General features: G+C 31.2%; 1 protein-coding gene across 9 annotated transcripts in view; it reads left to right on the top strand.

Moving 5' to 3' along the window:
* Positions 1–16976, top strand: part of ADGRB3 (adhesion G protein-coupled receptor B3) — a 919013-nt gene that overhangs the window by 424013 nt on the left and 478024 nt on the right. For 8 of the 9 annotated variants that reach the window (XM_074310585.1, XM_074310582.1, XM_074310581.1 and 5 more), the window contains 2 exons: positions 5972–6040; positions 11588–11696. In XM_074310585.1, coding sequence (XP_074166686.1) covers positions 5972–6040; positions 11588–11696 — 178 coding nt within the window. The remainder of the gene's footprint in view (positions 1–5971; positions 6041–11587; positions 11697–16976) is intronic. The other variant, XM_074310584.1, reaches the window with a different exon arrangement.

Below are 16976 nucleotides of genomic sequence, written 5' to 3'. Positions count from 1 at the left end.
GGCCAAAAAGTAATTGGAAACTGAATAATCTCATCTTAAAGAATGACTGGGTGAAACAGTAAATTATAGAAACAATTAATAATTTCACCCAAGATAATGACAATGATGAGACATCATACCAAATCTGTTGGATTCATTAAAAGTGGTAATAAGGGGAAATTTTATATCTTTAGAGGCTTATTTGAACAAAATAGAGAAAGAGAAGATTAATGAATTGGGCCTGCAACTTAACAAGCTAGAAAAAGACCAAATTAAAACTCCGCAACCAAAAATCAAACTTGAAATACAAAAATTAAAAGGAGAAAATCAATAATATTGAAAGTAAAAAAAACTATTGAATTAATAAATAAAACCAAGAGTTGGTTTTATGAAAAAGCCAATAAAATAGATAAAGCTTTGGTAAATCTGATCAGAAAAAGGACAGAGGAAAATCAAATTGTTAGTCTTACAAATGAAAGGGGGATCTTTCCACCCATGAAGAGGAAATTAGAGAAATAATAAGTAGTCACTTTGCCCAATTTTATGCCAATAAATTTGATAACTTAAGTGAAATGGATAACTTCCTCCAAAAATATAGGCTCCCTAGATTAACAGAGGAGGAGACAAATTGCTTAAATAGTCCCATTTCAGAAAAAGAAATAGAACAAGCTATTAATCAACTCCCCAGGAAAAAATCCCTAGGACCAGATGGATTTACATGTGAATTCTACCAAACATTTAAAGAACAATTAGCCCCAATGTTATATAAACTATTTGAAAAAGTAGGGGATGAAGGAGTCCTACCAAACTCCTTTTATGACACAGACATGGTACTAATACCTAAATCAGGTAGATCAAAAACTGAGAAAGAAAACTATAGACCAATTTCCTTAATGAATATTGATGCTAAAATTTAAAATAAGATATTAGCAAAAAGAATTCAGAAAATCATCCCCAGAATAATACACTATGATCAAGTAGGATTTATACCAGGAATGCAGGGCTGGTTTAATATTAGGAAAACTATTAGTATAATTGACCATATTAATAATCAAATTAATAAAACCATATGATCATCTCAATAAATGCAGAAAAAGCATTTGATAAAATCCAACATCCATTCCTATTAAAAACGCTTGAGAGTATAGGAATAAATGGACTATTCCTTAGAATAATCAGCAGCATATATTTACAACCGTCAGTAAGCATAATATGCAGTAGAGATAAACTCGACCCTTTCCCAGTAAGAACAGGAGAGAAACAAGGTTGCCCACTATCACCATTACTATTCAATATAGTACTAGAAACACTAGCTTCGGCAATAAGAGCCAAGAAAGAGATTCAAGGAATTAGAGTAGGAAATGAGGAAATTAAACTATCACTTTTTGCAGATGACATGATGGTATACTTAGAGAACCCCAAAGACTCTGCTAAAAAGCTATTAGAAATAATTCAGAATTTTAGCAAAGCTGCAGGATACAAAATAAATCCACATAAATTCTCAGCATTTTTATAGATCACCAACACAATGCAACAGCAAGAGATACAAAGAGAAATTCCATTCCAAATAACGGTCGATAGTATAAAATATTTGGCTATATATCTACCACAGGAGAGTCAGGAATTATATGAGCAAAATTATGAAACACTTGCCACAAAAATTAAGTCAGATTTAAATAATTGGAAAGACATTCAGTGGTCTTGGATAAGCCGAGCGAATATAATAAAGATGACAATACTCCTTAAACTAATCTATTTATTTAGTGCTATACCAATCAGACTCCCAAGAAACTATTTTAATGACCTAGAAAAAATAACAACAAAATTCATATGGAAGAATAAAAGGTCGAGAATTGCAAGAGAACTAATGAAAAAAAAAAGTCAGATGAAGGTGGTCTAGGTGTACCTGATCTAAAACTATATTATAAAGCAGCAGTCACCAAAACCATTTGGTATTGGCTAAGAAATAGACCAGTCGATCAGTGGAACAGATTAGATACACAGGACAAAATAGGGTACAACTATAGCAATCTAATGTTTGACAAACCCAAAGATACCAACATTTGGGATAAGAATTCATTATTTGAAAAAAAACTGTTGGGAAAACTGGAAATTAGTATGGCAGAAATTAGATATGGATCCACACTTAACACTATATACCAAGATAAGATCAAAGCTTGTCCATGATTTAGGCATAAAGAATGAGATCATAAATAGATTAGAGGAACAGAGAATAGTCTACCTCTCAGACCTGTGGAGGAGGAAGGAATTTATGACTAGAGGAGAACTAAAGATCATTTATTGATCACAAAATAGAAGATTTTGATTACATCAAACTAAAAAGTTTCTGTACAAACAATACTAATACAAGATTAGAAAGGAAGTAACAAATTGGGAAAATAGTTTAATAGTTAAAGATTCTGATAAAGGTCTCATTTCTAAAATCTATAGAGAACTGACCCTAATTTATAAGAAATCAAACCATTCTCCAATTGATAAATGGTCAAAGGATATGAACAGACAATTCTCAGATGATGAAATTGAAATTATATCCACTCATATGAAAGAGTGTTCCAAATCACAACTGATCAGAGAGATGCAAATTAAGACAACTCTGAGATACCACTACACACCTGTCAGATTGGCTAAGATGACAGGAACAAATAATGATGAATGTTGGAGGGGATGTGGGAAAACTGGGACACTAATACATTGTTGGTGGAGTTGTGAAAGAATCCGGCCATTCTGGAGAGCAATTTGAAACTATGCCCAAAAAGTTATTAAACTGTGCATACCCCTTTATCCAGCATTTCTGCTATTGGACTTATATCCCAAAGAAATACTGAGGAGGGGAAAGGGACCTGTATGTGCCAAAATGTTTGTGGCAGCTCTTTTCGTAGTGGTTAGAAACTGGAAGATGAATGGATGTCCATCAATTGGAGAATGGTTGGGTAAATTATGGTATATGAATGTTATGGAATATTATTGCTCTGTAAGAAATGACCAGCAGGAGGAATACAGAGAGGCCTGGAGAGACTTAAATCAACTGATGCTGAGTGAAATGAATAGAACCAGAAGATCACTGTACACTTCAATGTTGTATGAAGATATATTCTGATGGAAGTGGATATCTTCAACATAAAGAAGATCCAACTCACTTCCAGTTGATCAATGATGGACAGAAACAACTACACCCAGATTAGGAACACTGGGAAGTGAATGTAAATTGTTAGCACTACTGTCTATCTACCCAGGTTACTTACACCTTTGGAATCTAATCCTTAATGTGCAACAAGAAAATGGGATTTACATACATATATTGTATCTAGATTATATTGTAATACATGTAAAATGTATGGGATTGCCTGTCATCTAGGGGAGGGAGTAGAGGGAGGGAGGGGATAATTTGGAAAAATGAATACAAGGGATAATGTTATTTAAAAAAAATTGCTCATGCATATGTACTGTCAAAAATTTATAATTATAAAACTAAAAAAAATTTAAAAAAAGAAATTAAGGAATATTGAATAAAAAATAATTTCCTAACATTCATTAATAGTAAAAGGGAAAAAAACTGAAGAAAAGTTAAAGGAATTGAAAATAGTTCTAAAAACAAGACTGAACTTGTGAAAACATGTAGCATAAAATATTTCTGTAACTTTTGTAGAGGTTAGGACTTAATGTTTCAACACGTGATATCCTAAGAACTATTAAAATAAATGGTAATAATATAAATAGAACAATTAAATATAGACTTAACAGCTTTAAGCCACAAGGATAGAGGAAATGAAGCATCTTTGTTTTTCTTCTAAAATCACCAAGGTGAACTTAATTAAGAATCTGATTTGGGGACACTAGAGATGGAAAAGAGGATAAAAAAATTTATAAATTTTTTTCTGTTACTTTTCTATAGCACCTTCAAAATTTCTGATATCATTCCAAATGGATAAGAAAAGGAATAGTTGATCTGACTATCAATTAACTTGATTATAAGCTTTTGTCTATTCCACCATACCATTACACATACTTTATAATTTCTACAAAACTCTGTGTGCATAGTATATATTTTTTGTATATCTGGTATATATAAAGGCTGAATCCATAAGAATCAATTATTCTATCCAGATATTAGATGTTGAATTGTTGGCTAGAGAAGGTAGACTTGAATAAAAAGGAGCTCAAAAGAGTAAGCCATTCTTTTATCAAACAAATACTATCCAAATGTGACTTAGAAGAGATAGAGACATACTTTGTAGTCTTAAAACCCTTATGTAGCTCATTGACCCTCCTTACTTTATTCCTAGAAATGCCCCTTCTAAAAACATGTTGACATACTTTCAACCTTGATCAAACATTATAGATAAAATATTTTTTTAAAAGGAGGGCTGTTTCTAGGCTGGGTTATCCAACCACTAAGTGAAGTATTTTATATCTGTATTTATTTCCATTGAAATCCCTTTCTCACAACCTACTTACAGGGCTTATATCAACAAACAATAGAAACACATGGATATTAACAATAATTACAGTAAATGTGTATTATTAAGAGGAAACTACTGGGCATTCAAAACACTATTAAGTGAAGATAATACCAAATCTTAGCTAGGCTAACATTAAACTAGGCAAAAAATAAAATTTTCATGTATTTATTAGTAGCCACTAACAGTGGTTCAGTGAAAAGGCCCAAGACCAAGACTAGGATGGTGGGAAACTGATGAAAATAGAGAAGTCAATAAGAGGAATAAGAGAAAGGAAAGAAATGGGAGTAATAGGAAGAAGAAAGACACCTGCTGCTCCAATAGTGCTGATGCCAAGGAGTGAACACCACTTTATTTTTCTCTCCTGAAGAATTTAGAGACTCATACCTTCCCTGTAGGCAAAAAAATCTCTTCCACCCCCAGTTTCCTCCAAGAAGTCTGTTTTTTTTTTCTTTCTTCCCAAATAGGAAAGAAATATAAATCCCAGGTAGCTTTATGACCAGCTAGGACTTTGACAGGGGGTTTTACAGGATTAATGGGAAAGAAATAGTGGAAAGGTGTCACAGAAAAGAGGGGTATTAAATAGTAAAAATGTCTACATCGTATAAAGAGAGAAATTAATTATTGATATATTGATATATTGAAAGGGTCATTAGAAATAAAATTCTAAATGGAACCATATTTGTAATTTGGAAGTGATAAGAAATGTACATAGTAAAGGTTGATTAAATGAAGTATTTTTATAATATCAAAGGATATTGGTTTACATATTAAAAAAGAAAAGAAAAGCGGGTGAATTTATTTAAACAGCTAGCTGGCAGAGTGGATAGTGCTGGACCTGGAATAAGAAAGATGAGTTCAGATTCATTAATCTGAAGTTTACAAAGTATCTACAAAAAAGTAGAAAAGTATCTGAACTATGTGAACTTGAGCAAGTTACTAAAATACTTCCTCATCTGTAAAATGGGAATAATAATGGCTCTTGCCTCTCAGATTTGTTGTGAAAATAAAATGAGATTTTATATTTATACTGTGTTAACTTTAATAAAATGTTAGCTATTATTATTACTTATAAAGCAACTTTGAACCTTAACTCCAACTATTTTAGTCAGATGGGGACATGGCGATAACATAAATTCTTTCCTACAAAGGAATCCCTGCTCCTGAAGAGAAAAAAAAAAAACAAAAAAACAAAATATTACTCTTACCAAAATGTGTTGTAGAATTATTATATAGGAAGAATAAAAATGAATGATTATGTAGTCATTTTAAAACACAGTAGAGGATATAATAGAACATATGAAATATGAGCAGAAACAGGAAACTTTTTAAGTATAAATATACTGAGATGTACAAAGCCTATAAAAATCATGTAATTTTAGATTTAGAAAGAACCTTATAGATCATCTAATATTATATATTGATTAGTTAGAACTTCTGTATAGGACCAGCTCAAATGAATATTGTTTAAGGAAGAATGCCTCATTTAATGCCATCCCCATTTTAATTTACAGAACTTCTTTCAAATAGTTAGCAACCTTCTAGATGAAGAAAACAAAGAAAAATGGGAAGATGCACAACAGGTAAGATGAATTTGGATGCTTTTAATAATATTGTCCAATTAAAGTTGTAAACATTAGTCTTGAAATTAAATATTTAATTATTTTGGGGGATATTAATTGTAGGAAACAAAAGAGGAAAGAGAAAAAGGAGCACCTAACTTCAGTGGAAAGAACACTATAGTGAACCAGAGGGCTTAGGTTCAAAATTCTAATTTAGGTAGTTACACTGCTGTGTGACCTTAGGCAAGTATCTCAGCCTCTCTGGGTTTCAATTTCCCCATGCATAAAGCAATGACTTGAACTAAGTAATCTCTATTCTACCTTTCAGATTTGATCCTATAAAATCATGCAGATTTTTGACAAGGTGATTATTATCAAGTAATGACCTGATACCACACATTTTGCTGAAGACCACTTTAGAGTCCTGAAGAGATTTACCTAATTTCAGTAATTTAATTATTTTAGGGATGAATTCTGTTGCTGCAGAATCATGAAAGAAAGAAAAATTGATTACTTTAAAATCAAACAGAAAAATGCTGGCAGGATATTTTGATTTTGACTACTTATCTTTGGTATTTAAAATTGAGTTATAATCTAATAAAAAAGCGTGCAACTCTTTACATTGATCTGAGATTTGTAAAGGTGAAGGAGAGCCCAAACAAGAACATTTGCTTTTGAATTTTCTTGCCCTTTTTCAGACTTTTAGTAGCATATTATTGGCCTTATATGTCTGTGTTAAATGTGTCTTTCTTCTACTTTCCATTTACCTAGTTATCCACAACAATTTTGTCTTAAAAAGCATTTATCAATTTTGCAGGAATGGTACTTCCAACCTTACTCCTATCCATCTTTAGCAGGTAGATCATGGCTTAAAAATCACTCATTCTTGGACAGCCTTCTGATGATAAGTCTCACAAATTTCACCAGACTAAACTTTCAATAACAAAGATTCATTTGTTGGCTAGTCATATACATGAAATCTATCAGAGATTGCACTTCACTGATTACAAATCTTTTAGAAACCAGAAGCAGGATCACCTCCATAAAGCATTACACTAGAATTTTCATTGAAAGTCAGTAACTATATAAATATCAATAAATTTTCTTTATCATGTAAAACATGGGTGAGAACCTACAAAGGAATAGGTTGTTATATTAAAAACAAACATTTCAGAAAGAAAAGTGATCTAAATGGATTCATTTCTTCTATTATTAAATACTAATAATTGACAATGCAAACTTAAAAATGATATTTTGTGAGCCTTGTATGAGGTAGATATATCTCTTCCAGTGGCTTTATATCTACATAAGAGTAGATGGTTTTTTCTTCTAAAATCAAGTAAAATTATTTAATTTTCAGAGTACTTTTAAAAATTGTTTTCATAGAAAATTATGATTTTCCAAGTACATGAAAAAGATAAAATTTAGCATTGTACACCATTTTTTAGATGAATTAATTCTTAAAAATTTTCAAATTTAGTTAAATGCTAAGGAAAATTTTCTGTATACCATATTAGTAATTAAAAACTGAAGATTGAAAAATTAAACTAAGATTGTCAATCTTATTTTTTTTTTATGGTGATAGTGGTTACTAGGTAAAGGAAATAAAAACTTGACCAGAAGAATAATGAGAAATTACACAATTTTTGATTTCTACTGTGATTCATGAATTATTTATATTTTTATAAGACCTAAATAAAGGTACTATTCAAAAGTAATTTTATAACTTCCCTCTTCCCCTTAAACAGCATTTGTGGGAATTTATTCATCTTTGTTCTGTGAAAGCCCCCATCTAACATGGTATTAGGAGATATGGCCTGCTCTGTTTTAGGAAGTTAAATAATGTTTTTCCATTATGACAAAGAAAAGAGTTAATAAGTCAATGCCTTTTAATATAACTTTTAATCTCTGTTTGTGAATATTCATGTTATAGAGGTCTCTAATAAAGTCCCATGTACAAATTCCATGTACCATATCAATAAATTTTCTTTTATTGAGATGCTGAATTTTTATTTTTTTCTACTGATTTGAATTATGCATTTGTATATGGCATCCTTTCACTGGCAAACCTCATTTGCTGTAAGTAAATGTTTGAGTTTCTAGATATATCCTCCTTCTAGAGCCCTGGAGACCACTAAATATGGGCATATTTAGAACAAATATATAAAATTATTTAAAACAAGGCTACAATTCATCTGATTCATGGTTTACTATGAGATTCTCAATATGTACCAATGATAAATGGGAACAGGACTTCTTGTTGTCAGTTCAAATCTCTAAATCTATAATCTATCCAATTATTTTTTATTTGAATCAATAAGGAGTCTGTTTATTGCCTTCCAGAAAAAAATGTTTAATTTTATTTTAAAATAAATATAATAAATACTTCTAAAAAACTGTTTTGTAACTGTGCTAAAAAAGATTTAGTATTACATATGAAAACTCATATACCAACATTCCCAATTTGTTGTATAAATGACTAAAGAATAAGAGATTTTAGTGAGAAGACTTACCTCCAAGTTTTCTTAGGTTGGCACATGATTGATACTCTGCCTTTTAAGAGATAGGTAAAGAGAGAGAGAATGAGAGACAGAGACAGAAAAAGAGAAAGAGTGTGTGTGTGTGTGTGTGTGTGTGTGTGTGTGTGTGTGTGTGTGTGTGTGTGTGTGTGTTAGAGAGAGAGAGAGAGAGAGAGAGAGAGAGAGAGAGAGAGAGAGAGAGAGAGAGAGAGAGAAGGGATCCCAAACAATAGCAAAAAAAAAAATTCTTCATTTTAAAATCTCTTCTACATGAAATGTCATATATGATAACATTGTTGTATGGAATTTCTAATGAAGAAACTCTGCCTAATAAACAACATTTCTGCAACTTGGAATATAAGTTGCTTGGAACCCTGAAAGGTTAAATAACTTACTCAGGATCAAATATCATTGTTGGTCCAAAGTAGAGCTGGTATCCACATCTTCTTGACTATGAGATTATTATTTTTTTAATCTAATCTAATTCAATAAACAATTGTTAAGTGCCTACTATGTACCAGGCTGGGGACAAAATTAATTCAAAAAAGAAAGATGGTCCCTGACTTTAAAGAGTTTACATTGTGAAGGAGGCAATATATAAAATGACACAGGAAATCAGAGAATAGGGGGAGAAAGAGCATCAGGAGGTGTTCTATGGAGTTGAAACTAGGCAAAGTAGGAAATGCAAAGTGAAATAATCTGAGAATCCCTTTTTGCCTTCTATATATATAAAAAAAAAAGGCGTTGTGAGAAATTTGGTATTCTGCCTAGCCTTCTAGTCAGAGAGGAAAGGAGGTTTGATTTAGCGGTGCTAAAACTTGATTGAATGGTTTTGAGTTTGGAAGTGATAAGTTTATGCTGAAAGGAATAGTTTAGTACTAATTTAACCAGGCAGAACAGCAGATGCAAAGTGCAGTGAGCTTAAAATTCAGCTCTCTCATGCATATCTAATTTCTCATGCATATATACTAAACAGTATATATGCTCATAGAAATTAACATTATTTGAAAGGAAGTGATTTTTTTTCCCCTATAGGCAATTGGGGTTAATTGACTTGTCTAAGATCACACAGCTAGTGAATATTAAGCATACAAAATCTGATCCTCCTAAACCCAGGCCCACCTGACTCCAGAGTTGGTGCTCTACACACTGTATCATCTAGCTGCCCCAAAGTAATAATTTTTTGAAGTTGAGAAAGGACAATGGCTTTGTTTTCAAGCCTTGGAATAAAAAGAACTGAGTTCTAATCTCAATTCTGCTACCTGTTAGTCGTTATATCTTTAAAAGGCACTTACACTTTCTCTGCTTACATTTTCTATAAAGAGGTTAAAGAAAGGTGGTCTCCAAGGATCCATCCGACTCCAAAATTCTATTACTGATTTAGAAAACACACTATTATGAGAAAAGGTCATGCTCTAGAAAGTGTTCTTTTATGGACTGTTGGCATGATAAGTCACTTTGGCAATGACCCAATTAATTCATTTGTATCCTTATGTGCCATATGTTCAAGTCAGTCAGAGAGTGCATTTATCTCTGTAAGGTTTGGATATGCTGGTAAATAATGTTGAATGATTTTCACGGTAGTATTTTCCAGAAGTAGAGTCTGTAGAGACCTTTCAGGCTAATGTGATTAAGTAAAAACCATCTTCCAAGTATATACAAATAGAGTGCCTACTAATTACTCTGTCCAAACTCTATTCCTACCAGAACTCTTTAGTATCAGCACTATATTCTTTGCCACTGGTCAATATCTTTCATAACCTTCTATATGATTTTGCAAATTCATATAACCCAATGTGGAAATAAAGCACTTATTTTAGAGCAAGTGAGAAATTGCAGTGGAGAAGAGTAAAGACAGTGATAGTGCTAAATCTATTATTTCATTAATATAGGGAACTCAAAGATAAAGAAATTTCTTCCACCTAAATCAGGTCAACACTTTTTCTTTAATATGTAGGTTTGATGCTTAGAACACTGAGAGATTGTGAGTTGCCAAGGGTCACACAGTCATTATGTGTCAGAGTTGGAGCTTAAACAAAGGTGTTTCCAAGCTCTGAAATCAGTGCTCTCTGCATTACCCTATTCTGCCTCATGGTGAAGAATGACCAAAGTAAAATATCTAAATTCAAATATTTATCCTTCATGTAATTTTATTATCTAGTTGCAGTAGGAACAAAGTAATGATCCTTAAAGATAAAATTGTTTATTGCTTAATTAGTTATGAATATTAAAAGCTAGCAATAATAATGATGATAATAGCAGCAGCAAGAAATAACTAGCATTTTGGTCTGCATAGAGCTTTATAAATATTATTTCATTTTATTTTGGTAACAATCACAGAATTAGTTGCTATGTGCCTATTTTAGAAAGTAGAAAGTAATGACTTGCCCAAGGTCACAGAGTCATTAAATGTCTGAGGCTGGATTTTTAGTCAGGTCTTCCTGACTTCAAGACTAGTATTCTATTCACTATGCCATATAGTCATCCCCCTTATTTTTCTAGTAAAACTCTACTTTTGTTGGCATCAGGCCACTTTAGGAAAAAAAAAAAGGTCATTTAGGTACATAAACTTAGGAAAGTAAAGGGAATTCTAGACTTGCTGTATCTTAATTGCTTTATTTTTGGAAATGACTCTCCTTTCCTTTTGTTCTCTACCCCACCTATGAGCAAGCATGACACTAAAATTAAAAGCTAAAATTAAAGACCGAATTCTGTTTTTCTTCAACATTGTGTTTAATAATTGCAGTAACATATCCATTGACAGTTGTTTGTTTGCTTGTTTCTGAGTTGACAACTCTTAAATGTGTCTCTCTCTGTGTTTTTGTTTGTTTGTTTTTTATCATGGATGATTAATCATTGTTAAATATTGCTATAAAGTTCTACTTACTGTAATAACACTGGCTTCTTTTCTGTTAATAGCTCAAACCATTGGTTTATAAACTTCTTTAATACCAAACTGCTCTGACTTTCTTAAAATAGAATGGAATTGATGCTACTGGAGTTATAGGAGACAGTACTATTTTTCATATTGTTTTGCTTCTTTCTGTAGATCTACCCAGGCTCCATAGAATTAATGCAGGTGATTGAAGATTTTATACACATTGTTGGAATGGGGATGATGGACTTTCAGAATTCGTACCTAATGACTGGAAATGTAGGTAAGAAATAGGAATATATTTTGTCAAACTCATACTTTTACTGAAAAATCACAAATTGCAAGTATGCACTCTATACGTTGTCATGCTTATATTATGCAATTTCCATACATCTATATACCTAGGAATATTTCAGTACATATTCTACAGCTAGTTTTTATCTGCTCTTTATATCACATTTTGATTATGTATATTTATGTAGACTGTAGACATATGTGAACATAAGTATCTATAAATACTAATGGATTTACTACAATCTTATTTTTAAAGGGGGGATAATAGCAAATTTCTTAAGTATTATGTAAAGATTTTATATAGAATGTATAATATACATATCTGTCCATCTACCTAGTTTTTAATAAGTACTTCCTACTGCCACATCCAAACACATATATATTTGTTTACATGTACATTGGGGAAGTGCAAATGTGTGGTGATATGTGTATATTATCCATAGGCATCGCACATGTATTTTGGTACTACTGCCTATTAATATTTAATTTTATTTCAGTGTATCTGCACAACATGTTTGGAAAGTCTACATTTTTCTTCCTTACAAAATGACTATAAAGCCTAATTGTTTGGTTTGAATTATCTTCCTGAAATATTGATTTTGTGTATATTAAATAATTTTTCAGTTATTTTACTTAATGTTTCCCATAATATTATGGCTATGGAAATTCTCATGACACACTTTCCAAGAATCTAGAGATTCCTCAGATCCCTCTAAACTAGTTATGCATTTATTTAAACAGTAACATAGTATAACAACCTATACAATTTAGAACATTTTTTCCATAACACGTTTTTCTTAATATTATAGGTTCTCCAGTGGGCTTCAATCCCATCATATAGTAACACAGCCATTTTTATAGCAACATAATTATATCGAATTGACTGATAGTTATGATAACTAAAGTGTACCTTTTATTCCCAATGTTAAAATCAGCAAGGGCAAATACATTTCTTCTTAAATGCTACATACTGAGTTAGAAGTATAGTGATTTCATTTTTATGTTTCTTGCACTTTATTTCTATGGCATGTCTGTTACTATACATAGAATAATTTACCAGTTGTAAAGCCTAAATTACTAGACTCTCTTAGTTTGAGTTTTTATATGGTTAATAAGGACACTAAAACAAACATGTAATTATATTTTGAGAATTATAAGTGTACCAATTTCAAGCAAAGTCTCTAACTAAAGTTAGGGCTCCATTCAGCCACGTGCAAAAATTATACATACAAACATACATATGAATATATATGCATATATAAATAAACATAGATATGTATGTATCATATTCATACTCTGTAAATGCAGATTTTTATATGGACAAAAGAAATTCTTAATTGGGAATGGTAGGACATGGGGGAAAGTGATTATTCTAATATTAATAATTATTAGCTCTAATTAACTAATCCAGGATTCAAAAGTAGTCATTTTCTTTCATGTTTGACAATTGGTCAAGGAAACATAGAAACAAGGATAACCTTATCAGGAAACATTTCTAAAGTATTTCCTGGATCATTTATACAAGAATATACACCAATCATACTCCTTGTTATCTGAGAACTCTTAAGCATACTCATTCCTATACTTATGCTTATGTCTTAACACTTAACCTCTGGTAATAGGAGATATTTTTATTACTGTACCTTGTACACTTTTTAAATGTTGAATTCAGCTGGATGAAATAGGAAATAAAGAAGTCAGTTAGTTTCCAAGTTTTTAGATTTCAATAACCTCTTCCTGTTACTCAAATATCCAAATGGTTCTTTGATCTCACCAGTGTGTATATTCTGTCCAGGAATGAAATTGCCTTCCATCCACACTTGCCTATGCAGTATTCTTCTCATCTATATCCCCACAGAAGTTCATCTAGAGTTCACCCAACATATTAAGGACTTCCTCACTCTTCCTTAAGGATACCAGTGAAGTGTAAAGGCTGGCTTACAGTTATTTCTTATTCTGGCCATCCAAGCAATACGTCTGTGTGTGTGTGTGTGTGTGTGTGTGTGTGTGTGTGTGTTTTAACTTAAGTTTTTTTGATGGCATGCTTTTTTCTTTTTTTTCCTTAGTGGTTCTTTATTGTTCCATATTGTAGTTTACCTATCAAATGCCTTCTGAATGACACTCAATTTTAATTCTTCAGAGACTATATTATTTCATGACAAAATCATCATGGCAGATTATTTATGGGTACTAAAAAGTCTAGTTTTTGTTGCAGTAAGGTATTTATGGCCAATACATGAGTTTTGCAATTTTTCATAGCTCAATCAATCTCTCCCACAAATTTGCTCTCCATTTGTAGTTAACTTTCCCAATGTGTATTTTAATGAATAAGTTTTATGCATTATACATCTCATTCTATGGTATAATCTAAAGTCTAAAAAAATAGGTATTCTTCGTTCTCTTGATTTTTCACATGTAGATAGTTAAACCAATTTTTTTTTTCCTGAGTGGTAATGAACTATATTAGAGAGATTCAACAACATTCTAAGGATTGATAGAAATACTATATTACGCATAACAGAAACATCTTATATCTCCTTCATGAACACAAAACATATCTTCCTATTTTATATTTTATGAGATACTAAATATCAGAAGGTCATCAAATAAATTTTTCTCTATTAAACTTTCTGGAATATTATTAGTTTGTATATGCATGGGAGACATTTTTATTGGCCGAGATCCTTTAAGATACTTTTTTGTTCAAAACATAATTATGGAAGAATATTGAATTCTTTTATTTTTTAAAAATATATTGCCTATTTCTTACTAATATCCTGATCAAGAATTACCTCAAGATATGCATGTTATACTCATAATTTTTTATTTAGTTCAGGAAAAGGACACAGAGGTTTTAGACTTTTTTTAATATTAAAAAGGCCTACAATAATGTCTGTACCTTTAGCACTTCTACCAATTTTATGTACCTTATGAAGTGATTCATCAATTTTTTATAATTACATTAACATATTCACAGATTCCTCGAGGTACATTTGGTTTTATCTATACTTTTCCTATTATGTTTTATGTCTCCTTATTTAATATGTTTTCTTAGCTTTAGCATGTACTGATAACATTTCCCAATATGAAAATGATCTATCCACAGTTAAAAAACAAGCTCACAATTGAATGGTAGTAAAGGAACATCTTACCAAAAAAGAATGATATTTATATCTTTGTTCACATTTTTGTACATAATTCAGTTTCATAATATAAACTTAAAAGATACTTCATATTTGATATTAGTTTTAAAGAACTTAAACATCAATGAGCATTCCTCTAGTTTTTATTATATCTGAACTTTGAAGTTGCTTTAATATACTATTCTTGTGTCTACTTAATCTAGTTTTTGAATGGTTTTTAAAGCAAAGTTTGATATTTGTTATTCAGTCATTTCAATTATGTCAAATTCTTTATGACTCCATTTGGAGTTTTCTTGGCACAGATAATTAGAATGGCTTTCTATTTCCTTCTCTAACTCATTTTGCTTATGAGAAAACTGAGGCAAATAGGGTTAAGAGACTTGCCCAGGTATCTGATGCTGGATTTGACCTCAGATCTTCCTGACTTCTAGGCACAGCATTCTATCCAAAAATAAATGGTAAAAAAAAATTTTTTTAAAGGATAGTCTTCTTCAAAACATATTGAAAATTACAGTCCAATGAATTGCAAAGGGTTATATGGATCTGAAGCCACTTGGCTTTCCTCAGCCCCAAGAATCTCTGAGATTAATAATGGAAATAACTAGATTGTAAAAGCCAAACAAACAAACAAACAAACAAAAACTAAAATCTTTCACCACAAATTCTTTGTTCTAAGGTCAGATCTTTCACAAGAAATTGAGAAACAAAAAAGAAATTAACTTAGACTGTTATTAAACATATTCATATTCTGTCTTATAATATGTTTATAACTCTTCAAGAAAAAAGAAAGTAAATTTATTAATTTAATTCTCCAAAAACAAAGAAATAAGAAAAACAATAGCCACCTTTTCTCAAGTTAATTGGTTTTCTTTCACATATGTTGGCCTTCAATTTTTTTGTTCCCTATCCCCAAGGATCTGTGGTACTACAGAGAAAAATATTCTCCTCCTTAGCTTTAAAGAATAGGCCATATACATAATTGATACTTCTTTTTAAAAAGCACACACAAATTAAAAATTATACATTGGGGAATCAATAAGTATTTTCATTTTTCATGCACATTATCTCTAATATCCACATTATACTCATTACTGAGTCTCAAAGAGTATTACTCATAGTTTCTGCAATGTAAAGTTGGCTTCATTTTTAGTTATGTTACTGAAATATATTTTGGTGGATATGTTTTTGATGATATGCTTATATTCATCATAATAACTGAATCCCACTCTTCCTGGAATGGTCATTTGAAATTCCTGCAGTCATTTGACTAGATGAAGGTACAGTACATTCAGCATAAATTAAATAACTAGTCTAGAGCCTATTTCCTCAGGGCAGGGAGCCAAGTTGGCTGATGAATGGGGGAGAAAATAGAGTTTAGCTATAATGAATCATGAAAATCATATTTTGCTTCCCAATTTTCAGAGCTCTCCAAAGAAGTTTGAGTTATCATCTCAAAAAAGTACCATTGTCATCATAATCAGAATACTTGAATGCCCAATAGTGTCCCAGATAGTCATAAAAATTATTGCTTTTTAAGATTGAGATAATTTCAGAAGTATGTTGGGATAACTATTACCCACATATAGATTGTATTATGAGAATGGCAATGCAGAGTTAGGTAAAAGACATTTGAGTTTGAATGTAAAGAATCTATTATTTCTACAGATAAAATGCTGTTTTTCTGATGTAAAAACCAAATTTTAGTTCCTTTAAAAAAAGGAAGGGTCTGACTTTTGTTTCCATGTCCTTAGCATCTAAATATGGATAATAAATGACTGATATGGGATACTTTGTCTTTCCTGATGTACATATTGAGCAACTATCATTTTTAATAAATCTGGTTTCTCTTTGGACAACTAAAAGAGTATTAAGTTTAAGCAAAAAATTCACATAATTAGTCTGAAAGTTACTTATCCTAATCCTCAGAAGATCCAAAGAAGCAATATTTTAAGAACATTGATAATTTGGAGATTATTTTGAAGGAGGCAACCAGGATGGTGAAGAGCCTTGAATCAAAACCGTGGGATGATCAGTGGCATTTTTAGAGGCAGAAAGATAGTTGCTATCATAAGGAAAACAATTTAGACATGATCTGTTCAGTTACATATGGCACAAATAGAAGCAAG

This window comes from Sminthopsis crassicaudata, chromosome 4 (genome assembly GCF_048593235.1).
Source record: "Sminthopsis crassicaudata isolate SCR6 chromosome 4, ASM4859323v1, whole genome shotgun sequence".
In the NCBI taxonomy this organism is placed as follows: Eukaryota; Metazoa; Chordata; class Mammalia; order Dasyuromorphia; family Dasyuridae; genus Sminthopsis; species Sminthopsis crassicaudata.
This window is presented reverse-complemented; position numbering and strand designations above follow the sequence as displayed.